This window comes from Podarcis melisellensis (genome assembly GCF_964234715.1).
Source record: "Podarcis melisellensis genome assembly, chromosome: 15".
In the NCBI taxonomy this organism is placed as follows: Eukaryota; Metazoa; Chordata; class Lepidosauria; order Squamata; family Lacertidae; genus Podarcis; species Podarcis melisellensis.
The window spans coordinates 18,291,356-18,318,311 of record NC_138532.1 but is presented as its reverse complement, the minus strand read 5'-3'; the positions used below and the strand labels follow the sequence as shown (position 1 = coordinate 18,318,311).

The window sequence follows — 26,956 nt, the reverse complement described above, 5'->3', positions numbered from 1 at the left end:
GTGAACTGTGTGTGTGTGTGTGTGTGTGTGTGTGTGTGTGTGTGTAGACTTTGGGGAACAATTGGTCTGTTTTGAGGCAAGTCTCTTCTGCTGCGGAAAGCTCACCGCCTAAGAAATCACTTGCAAATTAGGCACCACAAGAATACATTGGGCATGGTTCACTGGTAAGTTTGGCTACAGATGCCCAGTGATACGAGGGGGAATGGCACAAGGGAACTAGTTCCCCTTGCACACCACCCCGTTGTGTCACTGGGGCTTGTGGGGCCAAAATTCACATTGTATCATACCCCATAGCATTTGCATTTTAGGGCATCAAGTACTGAAAATCTCTAGATTTTTGCCATCAGTTTCACCAATCTATTGCCCCTTCCCCTTCTCCTGCCCCCCTTTCCCCAGTATTGCTTCTTAAGGCAAGGAGGAAAAAAAGGTGAGGGGCTTCTAGCTCCTTTTAGCTTTTTTCCTTTTTTCAGTTTTTAAAAAAAATATATTTATTACAGAAGCCGAACGGAAGGACAATAAAGATAGATTGATCGCCCAAGACTTTGTTCATGAATATTTAAATATCGCTGATTTGTCTTGTCAGTGTAATTACAATCTTCTCCGGGCTTGGCGGATCCGACGACCACAAGTTTATGGTAAAGAATGGCCCCACTGTATTTCACTTGTCCCGTTGCAGATGTGCAGAGCCGCCAAGCGTGTAATGCCGCTCGCATTTCATACATTTTCCTCAGCTGCTGAAGGCTTAAGTCATCCACAATGACCTACGCTTTTTCATTATCCCCATGTCAAACCAAACTCGTGCCTGAGCATAAATTGTCCTTCTTGTTATAGACTTGCAGGCTGCCGCCTCCACTTCCTCTTTACAATGATATTTTACTCTCTTCCTTTCCTCTCCTCCCTCATCCTGCCGCCCTCTGCCCTCCCCTCGCATCATCCCACCCCCTTTCCCCTCAATTAGGACCCTTGTTGCCTCAATTACAGCACTCCCCCATATTGTGAACCTTTTCTTTTAAAAACGCAGCAACCTGATGTGTACTAACAACATGCACACCTTGTATTCCTCCTGCTGCAGAGAGGAGCAAGCTATGCAGAAAGGCCCCCCAGAGACAGGGAAGAACAGAAGATGCTGCCTCATACTGAACTGGACCATGGGGCCCATCTAACTCAATATTGTTTACACTGATTGGCAGCAGCTCCCTGGGGTCTCAGGCCAGAAATCTCTCCCAGAATTAGCTGGAGACGCTGGGGACTGAACCTGGGACCTTCTGCATGCAAAGACACATGCTCTACCACTGAGCAATGGCCCTTCCCTGAAGAAAGTCTTTTTTCTAAGCATCTTCTTCTGAGTACAGTGGTACCTTGGGTTACAGATGCTTCAGGTTACATATGCTTCAGGTTACAGACTCCGCTAACCCAGAAATATTACCTCGGGTTAAGAACTTTGCTTCAGGATGAGAACAGAAATTGTGCGGCAGCGGGAGGCCCCATTAGCTACAGTGGTGCTTCAAGTTAAGAACAGTTTCAGGTTAAGATCTCCAGAACCCAAGGTACCACTGTACTCTACAAATACTCAGTTGGTTACAGCATGGTCCTGATAACACCAAGGCGGCAGGTTCAATCCCCATAATGGACAGTTGCATGTTTTTGCATTGCAGGGCGTTGGACTAGATGATCCTCAGGGTTGCTTCCAACTCTACAATTCTATGATTCACTTCCAACTTTGATCTAGGATTCTACTGTCTCTCCCAGCCCCACCTGAAGATGCCAACAGGGACTGAACCTGGAACCTTCTGCATGCAAAGCTACATGCTCTACCACTGAGCCCATGGTCCCTCTTTCATCTACCCTAGGAGGCAAAATTGTGGGCCACCAAACAATAATTTGGTGGTTGCCAAGACCACAAGAGGTGGGCTTTTGTCCCTAGCCCTATGCATTACTTGGAACACCCAGGATGAAGTTAAGGTTAGCCCCAGTGTTGCACTCTCCATCTCCAAATTGGGGAGGGAGGTGGGGCTGAGGAGACAAGTCCTTTATCAGTGCTGGGCTTCCAAGTGGTCCAAGCAAGGAAGGTAATGGTCCTTAAGACTGTGCTGGAGTCTAGTGTGGCATAATGTGCACCTGACTGCTTTGGGCAAGCCACTAGTCCTCAACTTCAGCCCCTGAACCATATAAACCAACCTCATGGTGGTAGAGGGTAGCTTGAGGCCCCACAAACACTATGGGCTGTATCAAATGCTTGTGTTACTCAGAGGAGACCCACAGAATATAAAGGGCATGGCTAACATAGGTATAATGATTTCAGTGAGTCTACTCTAAGTAGAGCTTATTAGGATAAAGGTAAAGGGTCATGACTGACCCTTAGGTCCAGTCATGACCAACTCTGGGGTTGCGGCGCTCATCTCACTTTACTGGCCGAGGGATCCGGCGTACAGCTTCTGGGTCATGTGGCCAGCATGACTAAGCCGCTTCTGGCGAACCAGAGCAGCGCACAGAAACACTGTTTACCTTCCTGCTGGAGTGGTACCTAGTTATCTACTTGCCCTTTGACATGCTTTCAAACTGCTAGGTGGGCAGGAGCTGGGACCTAGCAACAGGAGCTCATCCCGTCGCGGGGATTCGAACCGCCAACCTTCTGATCGGCAAGTCCTAGGCTCTGTGGTTTAAACCACAGCACCACACGCGTCCCTGCTTATTAGGATACAACCCTATTAAATGCTTCGCACCAGAATGAGTGCTATCAAACTCCTGCCACTGCAAGGATCCTGGATTCCAATTCAGTGCTGCCCTTTCTGATTCTCATGCTACTGATATCCATGCTTTCTGATTCTCACATGCAAACAAACAGCCTCCTCAAAGTCAGAGTGATGACACTTCTCTGTGTCAAATTATTATTGGGGTTTTTTTTCTCAGAAGACGCAATGTGCAAGCTTCATTGGCAATCAGATGGGAGTCACGTCTTCCAATTCCCAGTATTCTATGGAGGATTTCTGAGATTATTATTATTATCAAGTTAAAAAGAGAGAGAGAGCGTTCTCTCTCCATCTCTCTCTCCAACTTAGGCTCAACTGTTCTAAGCAGAGCATTGAAATTCCGGAGCCTGTATGAGCAAATTCAATTATAAAGCCAATCACATGCTAAATGAGCTTAAATCTGCACACTTGAAGTGCTCACACCAATGACACCTGCTTTAGGAGCCATATAGAAGGAGGAAACTGGAGCTGCGTTTGGGGTACTGTACACACACACACCAGCTGCCAGACAGCAATGATAACAGCAAGAAAAATCCCATTTATGGCACGTTGATTAACTTTGCAAGGCCTCTTAATGAGGTTGACATTAAGTCCAGGACAAATGGGACTAATTAGAGCCCCCTCTGGCCGCTTGGCTGCACCTGTGACCCAGCCTCTCCATTGTTACCTGCTGCATTCGTGAGCCGGCTGAGTGGCCAATCCGGAGGCTTGTAGACCGCCTCGCTGGCGCAGCAAAGGGTCTTATTATACAGCCGGCCAAGTAAATCAGGGATCCGTCAATGCCAGCAGCTCGGTTGGCCCTGTGTACTGAACGCAGCTGCTGATGCTAAACACGCAGCCCTGGAAGCAAATGGGGACGGGCAGGATGGAATATTAATGAGGCAGAGCAGAAAGCCTGCGAGTGACGCGAGCATCAGCTAAGCTCTCGGAAAGAGCCGGAGAGGCAATCTTAACGTTGTGCAACTGTACGTCTCACAGAAGGAGAATAAAATCGACAGCCCAGAGGCTGAGAATGCAGATTCTACATGAGCATATGAGGAGAGCATGGGACTTTGTGCCAATACTGGATGGTGTTGGGTGGTGAAATAACAGAGTTCACATGAGGTGCCACGGTGCACTCACAGGTAGACTCCCCCTGAACAAGGAGGTTCCATTCAGCTATCCTGGCCAAGAGCATTGCTGCTCCTTCATGAATTTGCCTTTTCCTTCCAAAAGGTTTTAGTGGCCATCGCTCCATCCTGACTAAAGCCCCACATCAAATTCCCAGCCACTACAAGGAGAAATGTGCAGCTTGAGGAAAGGAGAGACGTTTTATAAAAGGGATGATATCTAAAGCGTTGCTCTATATTCAGCTGCATCTGGAATTGTTTCCCAGAGCCAGAGGTTTCATCCTTCCCCGGGATTCGGCACTTAAAGGAACGGAGAAGGGAAAGCCCACACGTCAGTGGATTAATAGCATTATCCCTCCTCCAATCGAAGGCAGCTTTCCAAAAGCACTTCCTGATGCAATTTAAATCCCAATCGCACGCAGCACAGGTTGTTGTAATCCCATTAAGAATGGGAGGGGGGATTGGCCTAGTGAGCTGTATCCAGCACCTTAAGCAGTTGAATTGTGATCACTTGCCCACTTATTAAGGTCATATGACAGATCACGTCTCAGCCCCACCTCTCATCTTCTGGCCCACAAACCGAATTTCCAGAGGCAGAAGTACAGCAGTTATCAACTGCCTCAGGGAGGGGGGAAACCAGATGTTGCTGGGCTCCCAACTCTCATTGTCTCTGGTCTGTCGGCCATGTTGATGGAAGCTGGAGTGCTGCACAATCCGAAGGGTCACAGGTTCCTCACTCCAAATTACAACTTTGAGAAGAGGCTGGGAAGGGAGTATCCAAAAGTTATCCTTGGCTTGAGAGAAGAAATGGTCCTTTCTCTTTATGGTGGACAGAGGCCTCTTGGAAATAAAAAATACCTCACACTAGGGATGTGGTGAGAAACTGAATGGGGGATCTCACACAACGATGACCACTCCTATTCTGTTCCTGACAATTAGGATGGGGGGAGCAGGCTTCAAGTAAGGCCTGATCACCCTGACCTCTGAGTTTCGACCAGGTCTGCCTGCTCACCTCAGGGTCAACAAACCTGTCAGCATTTCATTTTCCCTGTCTTCAATTCATTTCTTCACATTTCCACATCAGTTTCCATTTTTTATAATAAAAAAATGAAAACGCTTCACCAACATTTTAGTGCAAATTCCTTCTAATATATAGAGTGGTACCTCGGGTTACATGCGCTTCAGGTTACAGACACTTCAGGTTACAGACTCTGCTTACTCAGAAATAGTACCTTGGGTTAAGAACTTTGCTTCAGGATGAGAACAGAAATTGCATGGCGGCAGCGCAGCAGCAGCAGGAGGCCCCATTAGCTAAAGTGGTGCTTCAGGTTAAGAAAAGTTTCAGGTTAAGAACGGACCTCCGGAACGATTTAAGTTCTTAACCCAAGGTACCACTGCACATTCTTTTTCCGTATGCAATTTTGCAAAGTACACAGTCTTGCAAAGCAATGCATTTTGTTATCCTGCTTCCCCAGATATATTTGCTTTTATGCACACTCTATGCCAGTATACACATTTTGTGCAGATTACCAGGCTGAAGAACTACATTGCAAAATTCAGAAAAGTGCAAATTTCAACGTGTGGCTGCATTTTGGTTCGTGTCTTGTTTTGGAAAGGTAGTAAAGGTAGAGGGACTTCTGACTATTAGGTCCAGTCATGGACGACTCTGGGGTTGTGGCACACATCTCGCTTCACTGGCCGAGGGAGCCGGCATATAGCTTCCGGGTCATGTGGCCAGCATGACTAAGCCGCTTCTGGCGAACCAGAGCAGCACACAGAAACGCCGTTTACCTTCCCGCCAGAGGGGTACCTATTTATTTACTTGCACTTTGTGCTTTCAAACTGCTAGGTTGGCAGGAGCTGGGACCGAGCAATGGGAGCTCACCCCGTCGCGGGGATTCGAACCGCCGACCTTCCGATCGGCAAGCCCTAGGCTCTGTGGTTTAACCCACAGCACCACCCGCATCCCTATTGGAAAGGTAGGTTCACCTTTAAATGCAAGTCAAATTGAAGTCATTCCCCCCCACCCCATTACTCATGCTGGTAGGACAGGGAGGTGGCAGTGATGGAGGCAGATGTTTTGGAGTGCCCCTTTCCTGAAAGGGAAGAAGCTGGCATGGGCTTCCCTGGAATCCACAGAAGGAGGTTCCACATATTGACTGGCACTGTCAACCCCTTTCTCCTTCCCCACATATGATCTGCTGGCTTGGAAGTGGCAGCAGGTGCTTTGCAAACTCAAAAGCATCATGCAGGTGCCCAGAAGCAGCATCTCCAAACAGTAATTGTTTTATGGGCAGCATAAAGTGGATAGCCTTTGTAGGGAGCAATGGATTTCACAGAAATAGTTATGTTGCAGGGAATCCTAAGTAAAGTTCTCATTTAAACCTCCAACGGTGTTTATGGCGGGTCCTAAGGACTGTGCCTTTACTAATAATAAATTAGTACTAGTGAAAATGTCAAGCATAATCCCTCTTTGAGTGCTTGCTAAATAAAGTAGAGTTTTGTTTTGAAAATGCCTCAACTTTACCTTATGCCCAGAACTGGGAATTACAGTGGTACCTCAGGTTACAGATGCTTCAGGTTACAGATGCTTCAGGTTACAGACTCCGCTAACTCATAAATAGTACCTCGGGTTAAGAACTTTGCTTCAGGATGAGAACAGAAATCGTGCTCTGGGAGCGTGGCAGCAGCAGGAGGCCCCATTAGCTAAAGTGGTACATCAGGTTAAGAACAGTTTCAGGTTAAGAACGGACGAATTAAGTTCTTAACCAGAGGTACCACTGTAGTTGCCCTGGGACCCCCAACACCAGGAGTCCTTGTTGCAGATCCATAATGAATCCCCTGCCACTCAGAGAGGATCCTTGGATTCACAGTTTGTTACAGGGAAGGAGGAATGAAGGATATACACCTCCCCATTCTCAGTGATGTTGCCTCATTCCCATCTTCACTGAGGGAGTTTGTCGCAGTTCCTGCAAGCCAGTCCAAATTTAACCTCCAACCTTTTTGTGGTCTGCTTACCTGTGTGGGAGCGCAGGTGCCTCTTGAGGGCTGTGTGGCTGGGGAAGGTGCGGTTGCACTCGCTGCAAATGTAGCTGCGCACTCCGGCATGCACCTCCATGTGCTGCTGCAGGGCGGTCTGTGTCTGGAATCGTTTCCCGCAGAGCAGGCAGAAGACGGCCATGTCCGAGCCTGGAGGGAGAGAAGGAGAGGAGTTCTCATCAGCTGTTTCCCTTTTGTACCATGCCTGAGCGAGTGGTCTAGACAGCAGCAGCACAGCACACGAGGCTGGGTGGAACTGCGAGTAGAATCTCATCTTAAACTGCACCACAAGTTTCTAGACCTCATGGGTGTCAAGGTAAACGAAAATGTGCTGGAAACGGCCAACCCCAGACAGGAGGGCAGAGGAAGCAGCAGCTGAGGCTTTAAAGAAATGGCTGTGTTAAAAAGAAATACAGTTCAAAATTCTACTAGCTGAACCATTCGTTCTGTTTTTGTCATCATGGAGAGATGCCAGGAATTATGCAAAGGGCGCCCTCTAAACACTGAAAATGTTGTTCAGTCATTTCACTGCCTTTTTTTTTTAAAAAATGAAGCAGGTTATCCCAAGGCCAAATTCAGTGACATTTCTACTAACCCCCAGAAATCTCGATGTACACGTGGCCCAACCCAGCATATTGGCTGTTCCCATGCCTATGTAGAAACAAACAATATTCAGAAAAGCTTAATCTGTGACAGCTTATTCAGACTGCAACATTCAGACTGGAACTTCAGTTTGGTTTTGTAGAGAGTGGTGCAAACAAAGGTTTGCCAATGGCAAGATGGCTGCAGAAGCAGAGGGACACCTTACATCGTATGCACCAACACAAGTGACTTTTGATATAACTATCAAAAGGAGTAATCAGAAAAGCATATTAGAAAAACGTACGCCTCCACTAATGAAACCTGATTGCACTAGTTAGGAAGGAAATTAAAATAAAATAAAATAAAGGGCAAATTAAAAAAAAGAAAGAGTAGAAGTGTTATGATGTGCACATGGTGGCTTTTAAATTTCATCAGCTGAAATTGGGAAGAGAATGCTTTTTTTCCTAATGTGCTTCCAGAATATCCATCTGCAAGAAGAAGGTAATTTTGAAGAAGTAAAATTAAAAATATTAACTATCACTTTAAAGATGCCTCTTTGCAGGAAAGTGGAGAGGAAAGCAGAGAAGAGCCCCTGGCTCTGTTTTCATCTGATGACTAGTTAACGACAACAGTAAGATTTTTACAATGTAACAGCAGTCTGTTCCATGAAATACATGGAAGCTGAAGACTTGCAGGAAGGTAAACAACACAGGAAGGAGGAGCAGTTTGGGGTATGGGGCATGGCTTACTTCCAAAACAGCAGCAGGCAAACCTACCAGCATCTGACCCCAAAGTTCTCCTTCCTGTCTTCAGAAACCCAACCCATATTCTTGGCCAATTCTGGCCTTCGGAGAGGGCTGGCCCACTCAAGAGTTCAGGTGAGTTGATTGCCTCAGGCGGCAGAGCACTTAGGGCAGGAAATCCCAAGGCCAATCTTTCTCTCTCCACCTTTGTTTCTTATGCCAATCTTCACTCACCCTGTCTTCCCTGGTGCCCCATTTTGGCGTTTGCCTCAGGTGCCGAAATGTCTTGAGCTGGCCCTACCTTTGGGGACCTTAGCTCAATGGCAGAGGGCATGTTTTGCATACACAAGGTTCCAAGTTTAATCCCCAACATCTTCCGATATAACTAGAAAGGCTCCTTCCCAAACTGCAGAGAGCTGCTGTACACAACACTGAGCAAGAGGGACCAAACATTTGACTTGACTTAAGCCAAGCTTCTGATGTTTCCTCAAACACCAACTTTTGGAGTAGCTCCTCAGGAGGTGGAATGCCACAACTTTGCAGGAAGCAGCTAAGGATATTGTCTTTCTTAGTTTTGCCAGATGCAGAGCTGGCCTTTGGTTTAGAGAGTGTTTCAGATGTTTAGGGCTCTGGAAGCCCCAGCAAACAGCTGATTGTCACGACTTCAAAGCACCACACAGGGCTTTTTGCATGCAGTTTGCAAAGAGCCACCTGCTGTGTTTTGAAGTCTATCCAATCAGCTGATCGCTGGTGCTTTAAAAGCCTGGTGATCACTGGGGCTTCAGAAGCACTGCATGAAGGGCTCTTGGAGCTCTGATGACCAGCTGATTGGTGGCACTGCAGAAGCTCCCTTTGGCTCATCCCATTCCTGATATCATGTGTGATGTCAGGTGATTGGCAGGTGGGCATGGCTCAGGCAAATGGGGAGAGTGCAGCAGGCCAGAGATTCTCCACCATGTTCTGTAGGCTTGTTGAATGCCCAGGTGTGTCTAGATTTCTAACCTGAAATACATCTTTGTGAAATCTGAACATGAGGCATGCTTCCTGATTACTGACACCTTCCATGCTGATGGCCCACTCAGCCCCTATGCATATTCAATCAGAAGAAATAGGTGGGGAAATAATATTCCCTCTTTCATCCCTTGCACTGCTTGAAATCCACTGGAGAAATGTCAGCCAAAGAGCTTACAAGGCTATGAACAAGAGACATAAAGGTGTTCAATGGCCTGTATCCATAGAGGCAGTAAATCTGCCCCGCGACCACATTCCAATATTTACACATCGTCAATAACAAATACCCAATGACCTTTGTGCTATTAAACAATTTGCTTTTGTTTATGCATAGTTGATTGTTCTGAAATGTATGAGTCAGTGCAAATTGCATTACGCAGGGAAGATTAAAGCGAGGAAATGCTGGCTTTTTTTGGAGGCCTATTAGAACGCGGGGAGGGTGGAAATAAAATTATCTCGAAAATTGTATTAGCGATTCATTAGCGACACCACACTATTGCAAGGTAAGCACTGGATCTGCACTGCCTTTAAAGGAAAAAAGAAAGAAAAGAAATGAGAAGCAATTCACACTTCATTTACGTGCCAGAAATGAACCCTCCAGGAATACGTTTGCAAGGAATAGGGAGAGATGCCAATTGTTTCTATTGCAACAGCCAAATCGGGCTGAATGTCGGGTGGGGATTGCTACAGGACAGCATCCACATGCCAGAACTGTGACTCTATTGCCACATTTAGTCCAGGTGAGAAGAAAGAGGCAATTTCTGGAAGCAATATATTTTTATTTTTATTTGCGGGTTGCTCACTCAAAGGAAACAAGCTTCATATTAGTGTATCAGCAGAACCTCATGGAAATTATATGTGCCCATTTTCATCTCCCAACACAGTCCCTGTTTCTATCAATTGCAGAATCTTGTACCTAAGGCCTCTTAGAACATACAGTAGAATGAGTCCTACTGAATCAGATCAAAGGTCCATTTAGTTCTGCATTCCACAGCAGCTCATTAGATTCTTCTGGGAAGCCCAGAATAAGGGCATGATGGCAAGAGAGAGGCATCCCTGAGCATTATCAAATAGGCTAGAGATGATGGGAGTTGTACTACAACAGCACCTGTGGACCCAAAGTTGAAGAACACTGAACTAGAACCTGGGAGGTCAGGCCGAAATTTATATTACGATGCTGTCTGTTTAAATTGGCTAAAAGAGTGGGTTGTATTAAAAGATAGTGATTTGTTAGATCTAGAAGGATTTAACAATCGTTATGGTTGGCGTGCATATTTAGCTTATGAAAAAGGGAAAGTACACAGGGGATTTATGAACCATGTCATTAGGAAATCATTATATAAAACATGGACAAAATATAAAGATCTCCTAGAACAATCCCTGAGCATGGGTTAAGCAGGCTAGAGATGATGGGAGTTGTGCTACAACAGCACCTGTGGACCCAAAGTTGAAGAACACTGAACTTGAATCTGGGAGGTCAGGGTTCAATTCCCCACACTGTCCCTCAACCTAACCTACCTCATAGGGTTATTGCTAGCGTGGGGGGGGAGGAATCAGGAGGGGGAGGACCCCTACCACTCGCTTGCTCTTCCTCTTATTTCAGACATAGCCAAATAAACTCTTTTAAGGGGCTGTCACATGGAAAATGGAGCAAGCTTGCTTTCTGCTGTTCTGGAGGGTAGGATTCAAACCAATGGCTTCAAGTTAATAATAATAATAATAATAATAATAATAATAATAATAATAATAATAATAATTTATTATTTGTACCCCGCCCATCTGGCTGGGTTTCCCCAGCCATACTGGGCGGCTTCCATAGAAACCAAAAATACACTAAAATATCACAGATTAAAAACTTCCCTGAACAGGGCTGCCTTAAGATGTCTTCTGAATGTCAGGTAGTTATTTATCGCTTTGACATCTGATGGGAGGGCGTTCCACAGGGCAGGCGCCACTACCGAGAAGGCCCTCTGCCTGGTACCCTGTAGCTTTGCTTCTCGCAATGGGGGAACCACCAGAAGGCCCTCGGCGCTGGACCTCAGCGTCCGGGCAGAACGATGGGGGTGGAGACGCTCCTTCAGGTATACTGGGCCGAGGCCGTTTAGGGCTTTAAAGGTCAGCACCAGCACTTTGAATTGTGCTCGAAAGCGTACTGGGAGCCAATGTAGGTCTTTCAAGACCGGTGTTATGTGGTCTCGGCGGCCGCCCCCAGTCACCAGTCTAGCTGCCGCATTCTGGATTAGTTGTAGTTTCCGAGTCACCTTCAAAGGTAGCCCCACGTAGAGCGCATTGCAGTAGTCCAAGCGGGAGATAACCAGAGCATGCACCACTCTGGCGAGACAGTCTGCGGGCAGGTAGGGTCTCAGCCTGCGTACCAGATGGAGTTGGTAGACAGCTGCCCTGGATTGACCTGCGCCTCCATGGACAGCTGTGAGTCCAAAATGACTCCCAGGCTGCGCACCTGGTCCTTCAGCGGCACAATTACCCTATTCAGGACCAGGGAGTCCTCCACACCAGCCCGCCCCCTGTCCCCCAAAAACAGTACTTCTGTCTTGTCAGGATTCAACCTCAATCCATTAGCCGCCATCCATCCTCCAACTGCCTCGCAAGTTACAAGAAAGGAGACTCTGACTAAACATCAGGAAGAACTTTCTGACAGTAAGAGCTCTCCTTCCTTGGAGGTTTTTAAGCAGAGGTTGGATGGCCATCTGTCATGGATGCTTTTGCTGAGATTTTTGCATTGCAGGGGTTTTGGGTCCTTCCAACTCTACAGTTCTATGATTCTATGCATGTTTTGCCACCTGGAGCATCTTGGAGGAAAGGCAGGATAGAAATGTAATAATAACCCCCCCAAAAAACAAATAGTTCTCTCCCACTGTGGTTTTTGGGGTTCACTGGCAGATAGTTTCATTTACTCTTCACAACCAGCAGCCACAGACAGACTTCTCGTCCTCTGTGCCTTTGCCCAATTCTCTCAGGAAGCCATCTAATCTAGTGGCCGTTTCCACTAGAAAAAAAATGAAATACTTCCTTTTGTCTCATAAAAAGGATCCCTCTTCTCTCTGACATCCACCCATGCACCCCTCAGAGAAAGAGATGCTCAGGCACTTGCTGGAGCAGGCTTCCTCAACCTCAGCCCTCCAGATTTTTTGGCCTACAACTCCCATGATCCCTAGCTAGCAGGACCAGTGGTCAGGGATGCTGGGAATTATAGTCTCAAAAACATCTGGAGGGCTGAGGTTGAGGAAGCCTGTGCTGAAGTCACTGCAAAATCTGTTTCCACCTGTGTATGCTTCCACACGTGCTTAGGGGAACCAAGGGAGCAGGGCCAAGAGAGCAGCACAGCTGGAGACAATTTCAGGTGCTTTCACCTTCCGAGCGAAAGGCTCTCATTACCCTGCATCGTAAGTGCCGACTTAATCAGGGAGAGGGACCTCTAAATAGAAACAGGCTTTTTTGGGTAACAATTTGCAGAACAAGAAATGTGTCAGTGCTGGGGAGGAAGGTAGAGAGGTACTATGAAGTCAATAAACCCAAAAGGTACCTCACTGCTCTTAATGTGGACTTTTGCAGCATTTTCCCTACCTCCCCAGGGCACGCGGAAGAACACAGAAAGGTTTCAAACACTCTCAGAACTCAGAGACCCTGCACTTCTTAAATAGGTACCTATACCAATTTCTGGGTTGCCAACTGATCTGACTTACCTTGCTCTTTTGCTTTTAAAGGCAGAGTGATATGTGGGAATGCTATGGGAAGGGCTGCAGCTCATGAACATGAACATTTTGTTCGTGTGGAAGATCCCAGGTTCAGGTCCTGCCACCTCCAATCTCTGACAGCTGCCAGTCAGAGTTGACAGTACAGTGGTGCCTCAGGTTACATATGTTTCAGGTTACATACGCTTCAGGTTACAGACTCTGCTAACCCAGAAATACTACCTCGAGTTAAGAACTTTGCTTCAGGGTGAGAACAGAAATCGTGTAGCGGCAGTGCAGCGGCAGCAGGAGGCCCCATTAGCCAAAGTGGTGCTTCAGGCTAAGAACAGACCTCCAGAACAAATTAATTTCTTAACCCGAGGTACCACTGTACTGAACTAGATGGACTTGGTATAAGGCAGCTCCTGATGTTTGTTCCTAATCATGGGGGAGTTTCCTGTGGCATAGAGAAGTAACCTGATCTCTTGCTAATGCCTGAAGACAGTGGAGCATTATCCATTGAAGTGAGTGGGCATTGCCCCACCAAACTCAGTCTTCCCCAAGCCAAACCCCCACCTACTTGCCTTCTTACAACCTGTCACGGTGGTATCCCTGGCTGTCAGCTTCCTCCTCTCTCTCAATTTGGTCGTTGCAGAACTCAGCAACATGAGAAGAGTCTGCTAGATCAGGCCAATAGCCCTAATGCCAGATTGGGCTGCATGCTGCCATTACTGATGGGAATTCGAATGGAGTGTGAGGAGAGGGTGAAATAAATGCTCTTAAGAATGCCCTGTATTCATAAGCATATTGCCTCTGGCAGTGGAGGTACAGCATAGCAAGGCGGTTCTCCTGACAGCCTTTTGAGGAGAAGGGAGGTAAAGAGTCTAGAACAGGCATCCCCAGACTCAGCCCTCCAGATGTTTTGGGACTACAACTCCCATCATCCCTAGCTAAAAGGACCAATGGTCGGGGTGATGGGAACTGTAATCCCAAAACATCTGGAGGGCTGAGTTTGGGGATGCCTGGTCTAGAATTTGTTGGCTCTACTATGGTTGCCTTCCCTGCCTTCTGCCTACTAGTCCCATTGGACAGTGGCCAGCCCTGACCAGAGAGACACAACAGCTGATGTTGGGTGGCTAGGAACTGAGATCTTAAATATTCTGAGCACGGCTCGGCCGAGGATTTTAGGGCACTGGGAGAAAATTAAAATGGTAGTCACTGCATTTAGATAAGCTTAAAACTAGTAGACTGGGACCCACCAACGTGGGTGATGGTTAGAAAGTTGGACTAGGAGCTAGGAGACCAGGATTAGACTCTCAGCCTTAAAGCTCACTGGGTGACCTTTAGCTAGTCGCTATCTTACAACCTAAGCAACCCACTTCTTCATTTTTAAAGAAACTTCATTCATTTTTAAAACAAAGACAAAATATAGACAGCATCAAACATACTGATACAAAAAGGGAGGAAAGCAAAACTAGGTAGATGGAAGGGAAGGGAAGGTACAGGGTTATTCTGAAGATAAAATAGAGAACTTGGAACCATGTATGGCACCTTCATGGAGAAAAAGTGGGCTATAAATGTGGTAGCAATGGTAGGGCACCCATAGAGGGCACTTTCCCCAGGACCCTTCAAACCTGAGCCAGTCCTGTGGTGACATCTCCCCACTCCCAGCTGGAACCCACAACCAAACCAATCCTTCTCAAAGAACTCTGTTCATGGGGTGGGGATGGAGAAAACTCTTATGAATGCAAGCTGCTTCCTTGCACCCCAGCGACCGTCGATGCATCGGGTAAAACCTCCTTTTTCATTCAAGGATGTGCCTGCCCCCTCTTCTACACAAAACCCTGCAGCACGCCGGCTCCGTGGGAGACAGGTTTCTGTCTGCATCTTAAGAGGATGCAAAAGAAGCTGGGCTGACAGCAGAATGTACAGTTCAACTCTCCCACTCCCGACGTTCTCTTTATCTCTCTCTCTCTCCCCACACCCCGATTTGTAACAAACACTTTCTCCTCCATTCCTCTTTTGGAAGTGCCCCCCTCCCTTGCCAGTGGCATCACTCTGGACTGCATTCCAGCTATTTTCTGCCTTGTGTTGTCGATACAGTGCGTATCGCTATGCGCACACACAGCTGATGCACGGCAGATGCTTTTCCATACTTTGACAACCGCCCCAAAAAATCCTCAAACAAAAGCAGGCTGGGAAGAGCCTTTATTGGCAGCTATTGCACATGGCTAGTGTTGGCCCCTACGGACAGGCAGGGAAGGGTCGGTACAAGGATGCACAGTTCCTTCCTATCAAAATGTCCTGCAAACCTCAAAAAGCTCGCAGAGTCTCATATCGCCTTAGATAGGTCCCCTCCCCAAAATGCCACTGCAAATTCTTTTCTTCTCTGTGCTTTTTTGGGGGTGGGTGGGTAGGGGCTAGATAAGGTGTATTTGTGGATTGTGAACAGAACAGGTCAAATATCTAGACACATTTATTTTTTAAGGCAAAGGATTATGCCCAAGTTCCATGACTGTGATCTTTCCAGGGGTGAAGATAAAATCTTGCTACTTTGCTGCCATCTGAACTTCTTTTCTTCTCCTTTCAATTTATATCCCACCACGGGCTCCAGAAAGCCTCAGGGTGGCTTTGTGAGGAGCAGACACACAAACACATTTCATTACACAGCACCTACAGTAAACAAATTTGTCAGCTCGCTTGCTCATTAAAGCGGGTGCTTCCCCCCCCAATCCCCCTCCACATCCTGGTGCAGGAGGGATTTATTGGTACTTGTACAGCAAAAGTGACACGAATGGATTTACTAATTTTGTCAATCCTTTCGAGGTAGGGTGGAGGAAAACAAAGTTCCAGAACACAGACTTCCGACAGCAAGCCGAATACTAACACATGGCAGGATTGGTTGCTAAACGGTTTTGATTCTCTGCTCTCATTCCGCGCAGTCTCAGGTATGACGGGTCTGCTGTACCTGATCTTCACCATGAAAACACATCTCATGAGGTGACTGTTCACTTCTAAAGATGCAAATACCTGAGCAGAGGGAAAGTGGAATAATTCGGAAGCTGGTGGACCCTACCAGGACGGCAGGCAAAGATGACACTTTGGGAAGAACTAATGAGGCAGAGAATTAAAAACACACATTAAGAGACACGGCGGAGCTCGGCAGTATCCCGCTCTTATCTGCTTCTCAGTCCTCAGTAAAGGCAAAAACAAAACCACACACAGCCAATGGCAAGCTCTCCACAGCCTTCCCAAATCCACCCTCCTCCCCTGGAACAAAAGTCCTCGCATCCACAAAGGAGTAAATCCCACGAGGTATGCAACCCTCTGGTCTGTAACTTTCAAAATGACAGCAGGATCGGGGCAAAGGTCAGTGGGTCTGAGGCCCTGCGCACCTCAGCCAGCTGTGGTGTGGAGGCCCTGAGCTGGCAGGACGCCTGGCCGCAGAAGTCTCCCGTAAGTAGCACCCGCTGAGGCCGTGAATAAAGGTCGCCAGCGGGAGTGGAAGGCAGGACAAAGGCGGCAGGCCAGTGCGCAGGCCTGGAACAAATCTACGGTGGCACCGCGGGGTCCTCATTTGTGAAACTAATTGGCCCCCGATTTGAAGGGGGGGAAGAGAGAGAGAACCACGCAACCTGGACCTGTTTCAGCAGCCAAGTGTGTTACAGAGCAGTTGCCACATGCAAACAGTGATGACGACAAAACAGCCCACCAGAAAGGACTAGAATTTTGTTTTTCATGCCAAAGGGAAAGACACCCCGAACAGGGAAAAACATGAGTCACTTTGTGGCATTTGTCCACTACCGTGGGACTAGACCCACACTTGCTTCTCTAGCAGTGAGTTACCCGCTCTTGGAGAGAGCACAGCCGAGATGGTGACAGTTGTCGCATCATCTGATTTCCAGGGAGATTTTGGGGCATGGAGAGAAAGTCCTGGTGTACATGGACTCCCTGTCTTCTCCCTCCTCTAGTGGTGTCCTAGTGGTGAAAGGACCCAGTGCCTGGCCTACAAGGCTCTTGGTTTGAGGTCCTTACAGTGCTTGACACAAACTGGTGCCCTCCCTTTGTTGCTGGACTCCAACTCCCATCAGTCCCTGGCGGCATGGCCAACGGTCAGGAACAATGGGCACTGTAGATCCAAAAAACATCTGGAGGGCACCGCATTGGCTACCCCTTGGTTCTCAAACTTAATCCATTCCAGCAGTCTGTTCCAAAACCAAAGCATTCCAAAACCAAGGTGTGCTTTCCCATAGAAAGTAATGCATAACAGATTTATCCGTTCCAGACTTTTAAAAACAACCCCTAAAACAGCAATTTAACATGAATTTTATTATCTAACGAGACCATTGATCCATAAAATGAAAGCAATAAACAATGTACTGCAGTCACACAATCAATCAATCAGTAGCTGTACTGGCTTCCACACAGTCACAAAAACAAAACAAAAAGCCGCAAAAACAGAAATGCAAAATAAATAGCAAAAACAGACAGACCTCAGCGTAATACTCAAAACGGAAGTGTGGCACTCAAAACGGAGCATGTTCGGCTTCCGAAAAGAGTTTGCAAACTGGAACACTTCCTTTCAGGTTTGCAGTGTTTGGGTTCCAAGTTGTTTGAGTACCAAGGCATTTGAGAACCAAAGTACCACCGTATTCATGTGTCTTATAATAAGCAACTCTTCTTCAGATCTGTATCAGGGACATTGGATGGGAACAAAGATGGTACAATTCCCCAGTTAAGTGGTAACCGGTTATAATGTACTGCGTCTTCCATTTCCAGGCCTTATTGACAAATTCCAAATGAATAAATCACCAGATCCAGACCCAAGAGTTCTAAAAGAAATGGGCAAAAATATGTAACTTATACCTAAAAGGATCAGCCTCCATACCTAAGAACTAGGAAGTGGCCACTACAACATCTCTCTTCTTTTTTTTTAGGGATTCAGAGATGGGAGGCTGTAAAATAACAGGCTGGTTAGCTTAAAGCCTGTTCTGGGAAATGTGGAAGAAAGACAGAATGACAAAGCATATAGAAGAACAAGTCTTGCTGAAGAAGAATCAGCATGGCTTCTGCAAGGGTAAGTGCTGTCTCATGAAATTTTTTTTGAGAGTGTCAACAAGTATGCAGATAGAGGTGACCCAGTTGACACTTGTGTACTTAACCTTTCAAACAACTTTTGACAAAACACTTCACCAAAGACTTCTAAGGAAGCTTAGCAGTCCTGGAATAACAGGACTGGTCTCCTTACAGATCTGTAATATATTATGGAACAGGAATTGGAGAATAGGAATATGTGTACAGTTTTCTCTATGGAGGGATGCAGAAATTGCAGTGCCTCTGTCATCAGTATTGGGACTGGTGATTTCTAACTGGTTCATTAGAAGTGAGAGGAAGCCAAGTTTGCTGATCACATCAAATTATTTAGGGTATTAAGAAGAAAAGGAGATTGGAAAGAGCTCCAAGAAGATCTTTCTAAACAGGGTAAACGGGCATTAAAATGGAAAATGTAGTTCAGTGGCAATATCGTAATGCTATAATTTATGGTGTGACTACTCTTGAAATACTGTGCTCAGGTTTTGGTCACCACACCTCAAAAAGGATATTCTGGAGCTGGAAAAGTTGCAGTAGAGCACAACCAAAATGATTAAGAGGGTGAAGCAAATCTCCCATGAGGAAAGAATACAGCATTTGAGACTTTTTAGTGTAGAAAAATGGCAAGCAAGTGGGGACACAAGAGAGGAGGGAGGGAGTGCTTTTCTTTCTCTTGGGAGATTCAGGAGAGACTTCTTCACACAGAACATAGCATGAGACTCTTAAATCTCAGTGGCATGAGTTCTAGCCCCACATTGGACAAAAAGATTCTGGCATAGCAGGGGGTTGGACTAGATGACCCCTGCGGTCCCTTTTAACTCTACAAATTGATGATGCTGTGATAGTTGAACTAAGGAATTTGCTCACACAAGGTGTAGTGATGGCTACTAACTTCGATGGCTTAAAAAGGGATTTAAGACAAATTCATGAAGGAGGAGGAGACTTTTAATGACTGCAGATCATCATGGTTGTCTATTACCTCCGGTGTTGGAGGTAGTATACATCTGAATAGCATGAGCTTCTGGACATCAGGAGCAGGAAAGGGCTGTTGCTCTCATGCCCTGCTTCTCATGCGCATCTGGTTGGTCACTGTGGATGCTGGATTAGATCGACCTCCTTTGGTCTGATCCAGCAGCCAGGCTCTCTTGTGTTTTTCAGTCTTGGGCTACCCTGCCAATCCCCAAGAGAAAGCATTTTGCTCCTCCCCAGAGAAAACAGTTGCATCGTTTTTCACTGTTCCTAGAAAACCAACAGCTGAAAAGACTACTACACTATAAATGAAAGAGCTTTCTCTGTAGCATTTGAGTGGAAGATCAGTCATTTGCCTGAAGGTCCCTGCCTCTGACTGTGCATGGCAAGGACAGGTGGTGCCTGGGACCTGTTTGCAGTTTTCATCAGGGGGGGTATTATTTTTCTGCCAAACCACTGTTGGGTTGGTTAGGATAAAGGATAAAGCCCTTTCATTTCCCTGCAGCTGTTTAAGAACTGTGAAGATGAAGTGGGTTTTCATATTCTATAGGCTGCATCCAACACAGCAGAACATTAAGGTGACTTAGCTGAATACTTGTTCCGCTGATGAAATGTTCTGAGCCAGCAGAATATTGTTCATAGAATCATAGAATTGTACGGTTAGAAGAGACCCTCAGGACCATCTAGTCGAAAGCCCTGCAATGCAGGAATATGCAGCTGTCTCATATGGGGATCAAACCTGCAACCTTGGCATTATCAGCACCGCACTCAAACCAACTGAGCTGGGCAAGAGAAGGCCCAAGTAGGTTGCTGGTAACTTTGTTGTACAGTAGACTCTGCAATCTGTTACGCAATGGGTTCCTAGGTCTCGTGGAACCTGGGAAGGAGAGAGGCTTAGAGACCCAAAGGAGGTGGGTTTTCCAGAAGACCAAGCATTCTGAAAAGGACAAAGGGCTACATCGTTTTCTGAACTGCTTCTCCTGGCTCCCCTTGCCCAACTTTGGCAGATGTTCAGCCGAGAGAAAGACCGAAGGGGCTGGCTGGCATCACTCCAAGAAATAAAAAGCTTTTCGTAAGCCAAAGCCATGCGGAGGTGACACGGGGGCTTGACCCAATTCATGGCAACCGCCAAGGCTGTTTGTCTAGACTCTCGCGGTCTTGCCAACTGCTGGCACGGTGCCCTTTGCGGCATTGTCCTTTGAGGCTGGCGTTGGATCTGCCACGTGGCAGAGAGGGGGACATCTATTCCCACGACAACCTGGAGGTATTTAAACAAGAAGAGGAGCATCGTTTCCCAGGCTAAGGACAGGGCAAGGCAAGAAGCAGCAGGCATAAGCTCCAGGAAGGAAGGTGCAAGCCCAACCCTGAGAGAGCTTTCCTAGTTATAAGGGTAGTTTGAGAATAAGGAAAGAATCATCAGGAATGATGCAAGATCTGCTCCTGGGGTCATTAATGGAAGGAGAACATCCTGTCCCCCCCCCCACTGGACTGGGGTTGGGACTAGATTGGCAACTAGATGGAAAGATAGGCCAATATAGTACAGAACATAGGAGTGACAGGTCAAGAGGATATTGTGAATTGGGTTCAGGGTTGTTGTTTTCTAAAGCAAATTCAAATCTTTGGAAAAAAACATTTACTAAAAAATTATAATGGAACTTTTTCTGTGGCATTTCAGGGGCAGAACAAATGGGTGCAGCAATTCTTAACTCATTCAGGGATATCTTAATGCACCTACTTTAGATTGGATTGAGAAGGGCATCAGCGAGAAACTTTCATCTGATTTTTATTTTTTTCTGGTGCTGCACTGAACTGGGCACTCCAGGAGCAAAAAACAAACAAGTGAAAACAAGACGTGTCCATCAAGAATCCCAATTCTGGTTTAATAATTGGAAATAGTCCATTTCACTTAAATGCACCCTTCTAGCTCTGTGTTGAGACTCTTCACACAACAGTATCGAGGCCGACGAGTGAAGGGGTGAGGTATAAAAAGTAGAGGAAAGGAGGTTTGTGAGCCTTTAAAAGAAGAACAAAGCTATAACTCATGTCGTTCACTTTTACCAGTTGCTCTTCCAGAGGTGTGTGGAGCACAGCAACTAGAATGGAGGCCGAAACTCCAAAGGAAGAGGGCACCATTTTGTCTGTATTATATCCTATGTGCTTCAGCTCTAGTTAGCTCAACCTATTTATTTCTTTTTTTTAAAAAAAAAAACAACCTACCTCTTTGTGGAAATCAGAAAGGTCCTCTTTTGCCCTAGAGAGGTGTGTGTGCAGGGTGGAATAAATATGTCTAGGCAACACACATCCCATTAAAAAGTTAAGTCAGGATCCTATTTTTCCATGCTATCAAGTTTAATATGCAGAAGGCTGGCCCCCAAAAAACATGTCTTTCTTTCCTTGCCCTCTCCTCACCACATGTTGAAACTGGAAAAAGATAGATTCTATTCAAAACACAAAACAAATTAGCATTGTTCCAAAGATATGTTTTGATATTTGAATGCTGTGGCAGTGAAAGAGATGGGGAGGGCGAGAATATTGCCCCCCTCAATAAGCAAACAGCCACCTAAACCAACAGTGGGGGGGGGGGGAGAAATGAGAGAAAGGGGGAATGAGAAAAACCACAGACAAGAAATGGAGAGAGGGGGGGGGGAGAGAGAGAGAGAGAGAGAGAGAGAGAGAAAGAGGTGGACTTATTCATTTCGTTGACGTTTTAATGGTTTTTCCTCCCTTTCCCCCCTCCAGAAGATGATTACAAATTAAGCAGCATTTAAACGCTTTTTACTGTCAACAATTAAAATGGGAGAAGGGAAAAGTGTAGCGGCCATTCATTTCCACGGTAACGCCGCTATCAGAGAACACCAAGGGGCCTCGCCTTTACTGTACGCCACACAATGGCCAAAAGAGAAAGAGGGAGAAGTATACCATTAATTTTGTAGGACATTCAAAAGCAAATTAAAATATAAAAAGCTCCAGGCACAAAGATAGATATGAAGAAAGGGGGGCGGGCAGGACAGGTCAAGCTTGCGGAATTAAAGCCTTAACAACAGGGAGAGCTTTTAGGACAGCCTTATAACATTTCACTCAATAGCTACCTTTTCTCATCTTTCTTGCTTTTTCTGTGTGTCGGGTGGAGATGGGTGTGTGAGATGCAGGGAGGAGAGGGGTTAGGTGTGTGAATGCACCTATAAGAGGGAAATGCATACCGAACGTTGATCTTTTTCTCAAAATCATCAGCAGCAAACCATTTAATATGGCACATGTGAACAATGACGGGGTCCACAGCACACACACAAAAAGCAACAGTCTGCTACCAATATTCATTTTTTTGAATGTGACATTAAAGTGGCTACTAGGGAGAGTGAGAGGTTTTTGCTGCGTGGGGAAAAGGGGGGGGGGAAGGTCCACAGCAACCCACGAGTGCTTTAAATAACAGGTGATTTGGAAAACAGTTTTTACCACACTGATGCTCACTTGAAAGGAAGCTGGTGGCGGGAAAGTATTTCAAACAATACTTGGGAGGTATGAGAACACCGACTGTCATTCCCTTCCTTTAGAATCCCAAAGAAGAAATGTCTTTTCTTGCTTAGCCATTGGACTTTTAGAAGATGAAAAATGGGAAGTTTCAAATGCCCTCCTCCATCCAGCCTACTTCCAAGTCTCAGATGCAGACAGCCACGTAGAAACAAGTATATACCGTATTTTTCGCTCTATAACACGCACCAGACCATAACACGCATGTAGTTTTTAGAGGAGGAAAACAAGAAAAAAAATATTCTAAACGAAATAGTGGATACTGTATATGATTTTTGTGGTTCATGCTGTGGCCACAGACGTGATCTGACAGTGAGTTTGGAGTAGCCCAATGCAAAAATCCTGAGGATCCATGTGGATCCATGCTTTGTAACCACGGAGGAGGGAAGGAAGGGGAACCATGGATCCTCTGCTCATGACTGCAGCAGATCCCCCCCCCCCGCCACCCGCAGGCATTCGCTCCATAACACGCACAGACATTTCCCCTTACTTTCTAGGAGGAAAAAAGCGAGTGTTATGGTGCAAAAAATACGGTATATATTTTTAAGTCAAGTGTCTACTCACTCCACCTTTCTTTTCAAAAAGTCGAGGTCTAATAGGTTAAATGCACCCCAGCTTTGTGGAAACCAGAAAGGTCCTTTCTTGCCTTAGAGGTGTGTGTGTGTGTGTGTGAATAAATATGTCTGGGGACACACATCCCATTAAAAGTTAAGCCAGCCGCGTATGCCGCCGTGCCGTCATGTTTAATATGCAGAAGGCAGGCCAAAGGCATAAAAGAGACACGTCCCCTTTAAAAGGAAATATAATTTACAGTGTGCAGCCAGCCGCGCCATAGTTCCAATCTCGTTTACTATAGAGAAAACTCTGCTAGCTGCTCTGTATCCCACAAATCCGATTTAATCAGACAAGCCAGCCAGCGTGGCTTGAAGTAAAAACGGATAATTAGTAAACAGAGAGCTACTTCAGTGCTTCATTGGCATTCGAGGCGGGCTACTGTGTCGCATTTAAAATGCAGTCTGATGAAGTTTACAAAATCAAACCATTTGTTACTCCTATTGAAGAGGCTTCGGGCCACCTCGCAATTAAATTGGAATTAGTGCTCGGAATGAGATACAGCAAATTCATACTAAAAAGGGATCTGACTTTGAGACATTTGACTTCAAGTCTTCTTACACACACGCACACACACAGAAAGAAAAAAAAAGCAAGCAAGGGAGAACACATGCACACAGACTGCATATGTGTATTTGTGGGGGATTGTGCTTGTGGAAATGGAACTTGGGGTAGTTTTGTGGTAATCAGCTCCCAGCCAGGGCAACGAAGAAAACAAGAAACGAAGGCTGGAGGGTTACTCACTTGGGTACCAAAAGTTTTCCCCCTGCACCAGCAGGATGTGAAGTCATTACAAATATAGAAAAGTCTGCCAATTCTCCTTTTCTACCTCCTAACCATATAAACCACCCTGGACTCTGCATTCATCATCTGAGGCCCTTCTTCATGTGCCACTTCCATATGAGGTCCAGACAGTGACAACATAAGAACGGGCCTTCTCTGTAGTGGCTCCCCTTCTGTGGAATGCTCTCCCCAGGGAGGCTCGCTTGGTGCCTGCATTACAAATTTTTAGGTGCCAAGTGAAAACGTTGCTCTTCAACCAGCCCTTGGGCTGATTAGTATTCTACAGCCTTTTAAAATTGCCTGTGGGAAGCGGGGTGTTACGGTTTTGCTGTTTTGTTTTACTTATTTACTTGTTTTTAGGCATCGTTCTGCCCAGACAGTGAGGTCCAGGGCCAAGGGCCTTTTGGTGGTTCCCTTGTTGTGAGAAGCCAAGTTACAGGGAACTAGGCAGAGGGCCTTCTTGGTAGTGGTGCCTGCCTTGTGGAACGCCCTCCTACCGGATGTCAAACAGAAAAACAACTACCAGACTTTTAGATGACATCTGAAGGCAGCCCTGTTTAGGGAAGCTTTTACTGTTTGACAGACTATTGTATTTTAATATTTTGTTAGAAGCTGCCAAGATGGGAGGGGCATAAATTTATTATTATTATTATTATTATTATTATTATTATTATTATTATTATTATTATTATTATTATTTCTGAGAACAGCCCTGAGATCTGATGATGAAGGGAAGTATGTAAATTGAATAAAACAAACAAACAAACCTTTGTATTCCCTCCCAGAACACCTACAATGTAGCTTGCAGGGCTAGGATTCGATAAGGCTCTGACCCACAGAGTCAAGGATCCCTACCTCGCCTTCCTCTCTTCTTGCAAAGCCCACCTCTGCTATGCAGCCTTTGGGCTCAATCCAGGGGTAGTCAGCATGGTGGCCTCCAGGTATTCCTGGACTCCAACTCCCATCAGGCTAAGCCAGCATGTCCAACAGGCCAGGTACGACAAGAGTTCAACAACTGCTTTAGGGGTTCTGTGTTGACTTAATCCCTCCGTGTGCATCTTCAACTGAAATAAATCTTAGTAGTACATCCATTTTGCCCACACTTATTCATTGTTACCCTTAGGAAGCTGACTTATGCCAACTCAGACTGTGGGCCCAACCAGCTCATTAATGTCTACACTGACTGGCAGAGCAGGTCTCCAGACTTTCAGGCAGGGGATTCTTCCAGTCCGACCTGGAGATGCCACTTGGGTTTGAACCTCAGACCTTCTGCATTCACAGCCATAGCTGAGTGGCAGAGCACCTGTTTTCCATGTAAAAGGTCTCCGGTTCAATCCCTGGAGTCTGCAGTTAAAAGGATCTGGTGGCACAGAAATCTGTGTTGTAGCAAGTCTGACCACTGGTTCACCTAGCTCAACTTTCGTCTACAGTGACTGGCAGTGTCTCTCCCCACAGTTGGTTTCTCAAGTTGGGCAGCTGTCTTCTTACATTATTTTGTAAAATAACTGTTGACGTCATGCCACCACTCTACGGATCTCCTATGATTATCTTCTACAGAAGAACTAGCCGTCTTGGCTATGGTGGGATGGGGGCAACTCAGGAAAGAGTGGAGCTAACCCTGATAACACCCACCAGGTCACGTAGCTCAAAGGTTAGGGGTACATTCTTCCACCCAAAGTGAAGCCCTGCACTCCCTCCTCTCCAACCTGCCTCTTGTAGAAGAGCAGCCCTTGAAGTTACAGAACATTAATTGCCTGTTACACTTAAGTAACTATTTGTCTTTAACGACACTCTGCTCCAACCTATCAAGACACTTCCGTAATGCATGCAGCTGCTTTGATGTGGCAACAATTTAGCAGCCCCTTAGGTGACAATTTTTTGGCATGGCTACTGATCTTGAAAATGTCTATGACACACCTCCAATGCCTTCTGCAATCAGGGCTGTCTTTAGCCTATGCGCCGGGGTGCAAAGATCCGCCCAGTGCCCCCAAATTTAGTTTAGCTGACCCCAAATAAACTTTTTTTGAGATTTTTTGGGAGGGGGGAAGCCCTTTTTTTAGGTGGGGCAAACTCAAAGTTGTTGAACTTTCTTGGGGGGGGGGGAATTGCCCACCTGTGACAACAACGCAGTGGAAAGAACTGCTTTTGTTTCCTGAATTGTCGGGAATATTTGACGCAATGGAGTAACAGAGCGGCGGGGGGGGGCAGACATTTGCTCCATTGCTTTTTACTCCCACCAATCGAGAGTTAAGAGCTTAGGTGACTTCAGCGGTGGGCACCTGGTGCCCCCTGGAAATCGGCACCCAGGTGCCACACACCCCTTGCAACCCCGGGTAAAGATGGACCTGTCTGCAATGCATTCTCCTCAGGAAAGATCTGAACTGGGGAATAAAATGCTGCCATTGTGATACATGGTAGGCCAGCCTACATGAAGGAAAAAAGGTTGAATGGTAGTGAGGTTTCCCTGCCATATCAAAATGGCTGTGTGGGTTTACCTTCCTTGCCACCCCTCTGTTCCATGCACCATCTATGATGGGCTTTCAGAAAAGGAGACAAGCCAATAAAGAAATGAAGCAACACAGCTGTTGATGCTGGAGTGCCCAGAATGAAAGGGAGGGGGAGGGATGCACCACTCACAACATACTGATGGCATCTTTCCCCTGGATCCTTTACAGTCCAACACAAGTGTCAAGCATCTTGCCCTATGCGGCTACTGCATTCCTGAACAGGCAGCCCAGAATGCTTAAAATCATCGAGCCGTTCCTGTTGGAATCACAAGGACAGAACTCCTCTCATGACAGTTATAGACACCAGCTGCTCAGGAAAATCCATTCTCTTTACAGAACAACTTGCACTTTTAGATTCCGACACTTAAGAATGAATAGGAGACCTAGGGTGCAGCCATACTGTGATATGAGGAAAGTAAGCACAGTTCTCACAACTTCTTGGAAAGAACTTCTGCTCATGGCAACCTGTTGAATATTCTTTGCTGGGTTCCAAACTTGCTTTCCAGTCTTCCATGAAATGGCAGAAATTAGGTGTCCTCT

At 46.2% G+C, this 26,956-nt stretch overlaps 1 protein-coding gene across 3 annotated transcripts in view; it reads right to left on the bottom strand.

Annotated features, from left to right (window-relative positions):
- ZBTB16 (zinc finger and BTB domain containing 16) overlaps positions 1-26,956 on the bottom strand; it is a 189,346-nt gene that overhangs the window by 10,825 nt on the left and 151,565 nt on the right. For all 3 annotated transcript variants that reach the window (XM_081889838.1, XM_081889839.1, XM_081889837.1), the window contains exon 5: positions 6,878-7,048. In XM_081889838.1, the coding sequence (XP_081745964.1) occupies positions 6,878-7,048 (171 nt within the window). The remainder of the gene's footprint in view (positions 1-6,877; positions 7,049-26,956) is intronic.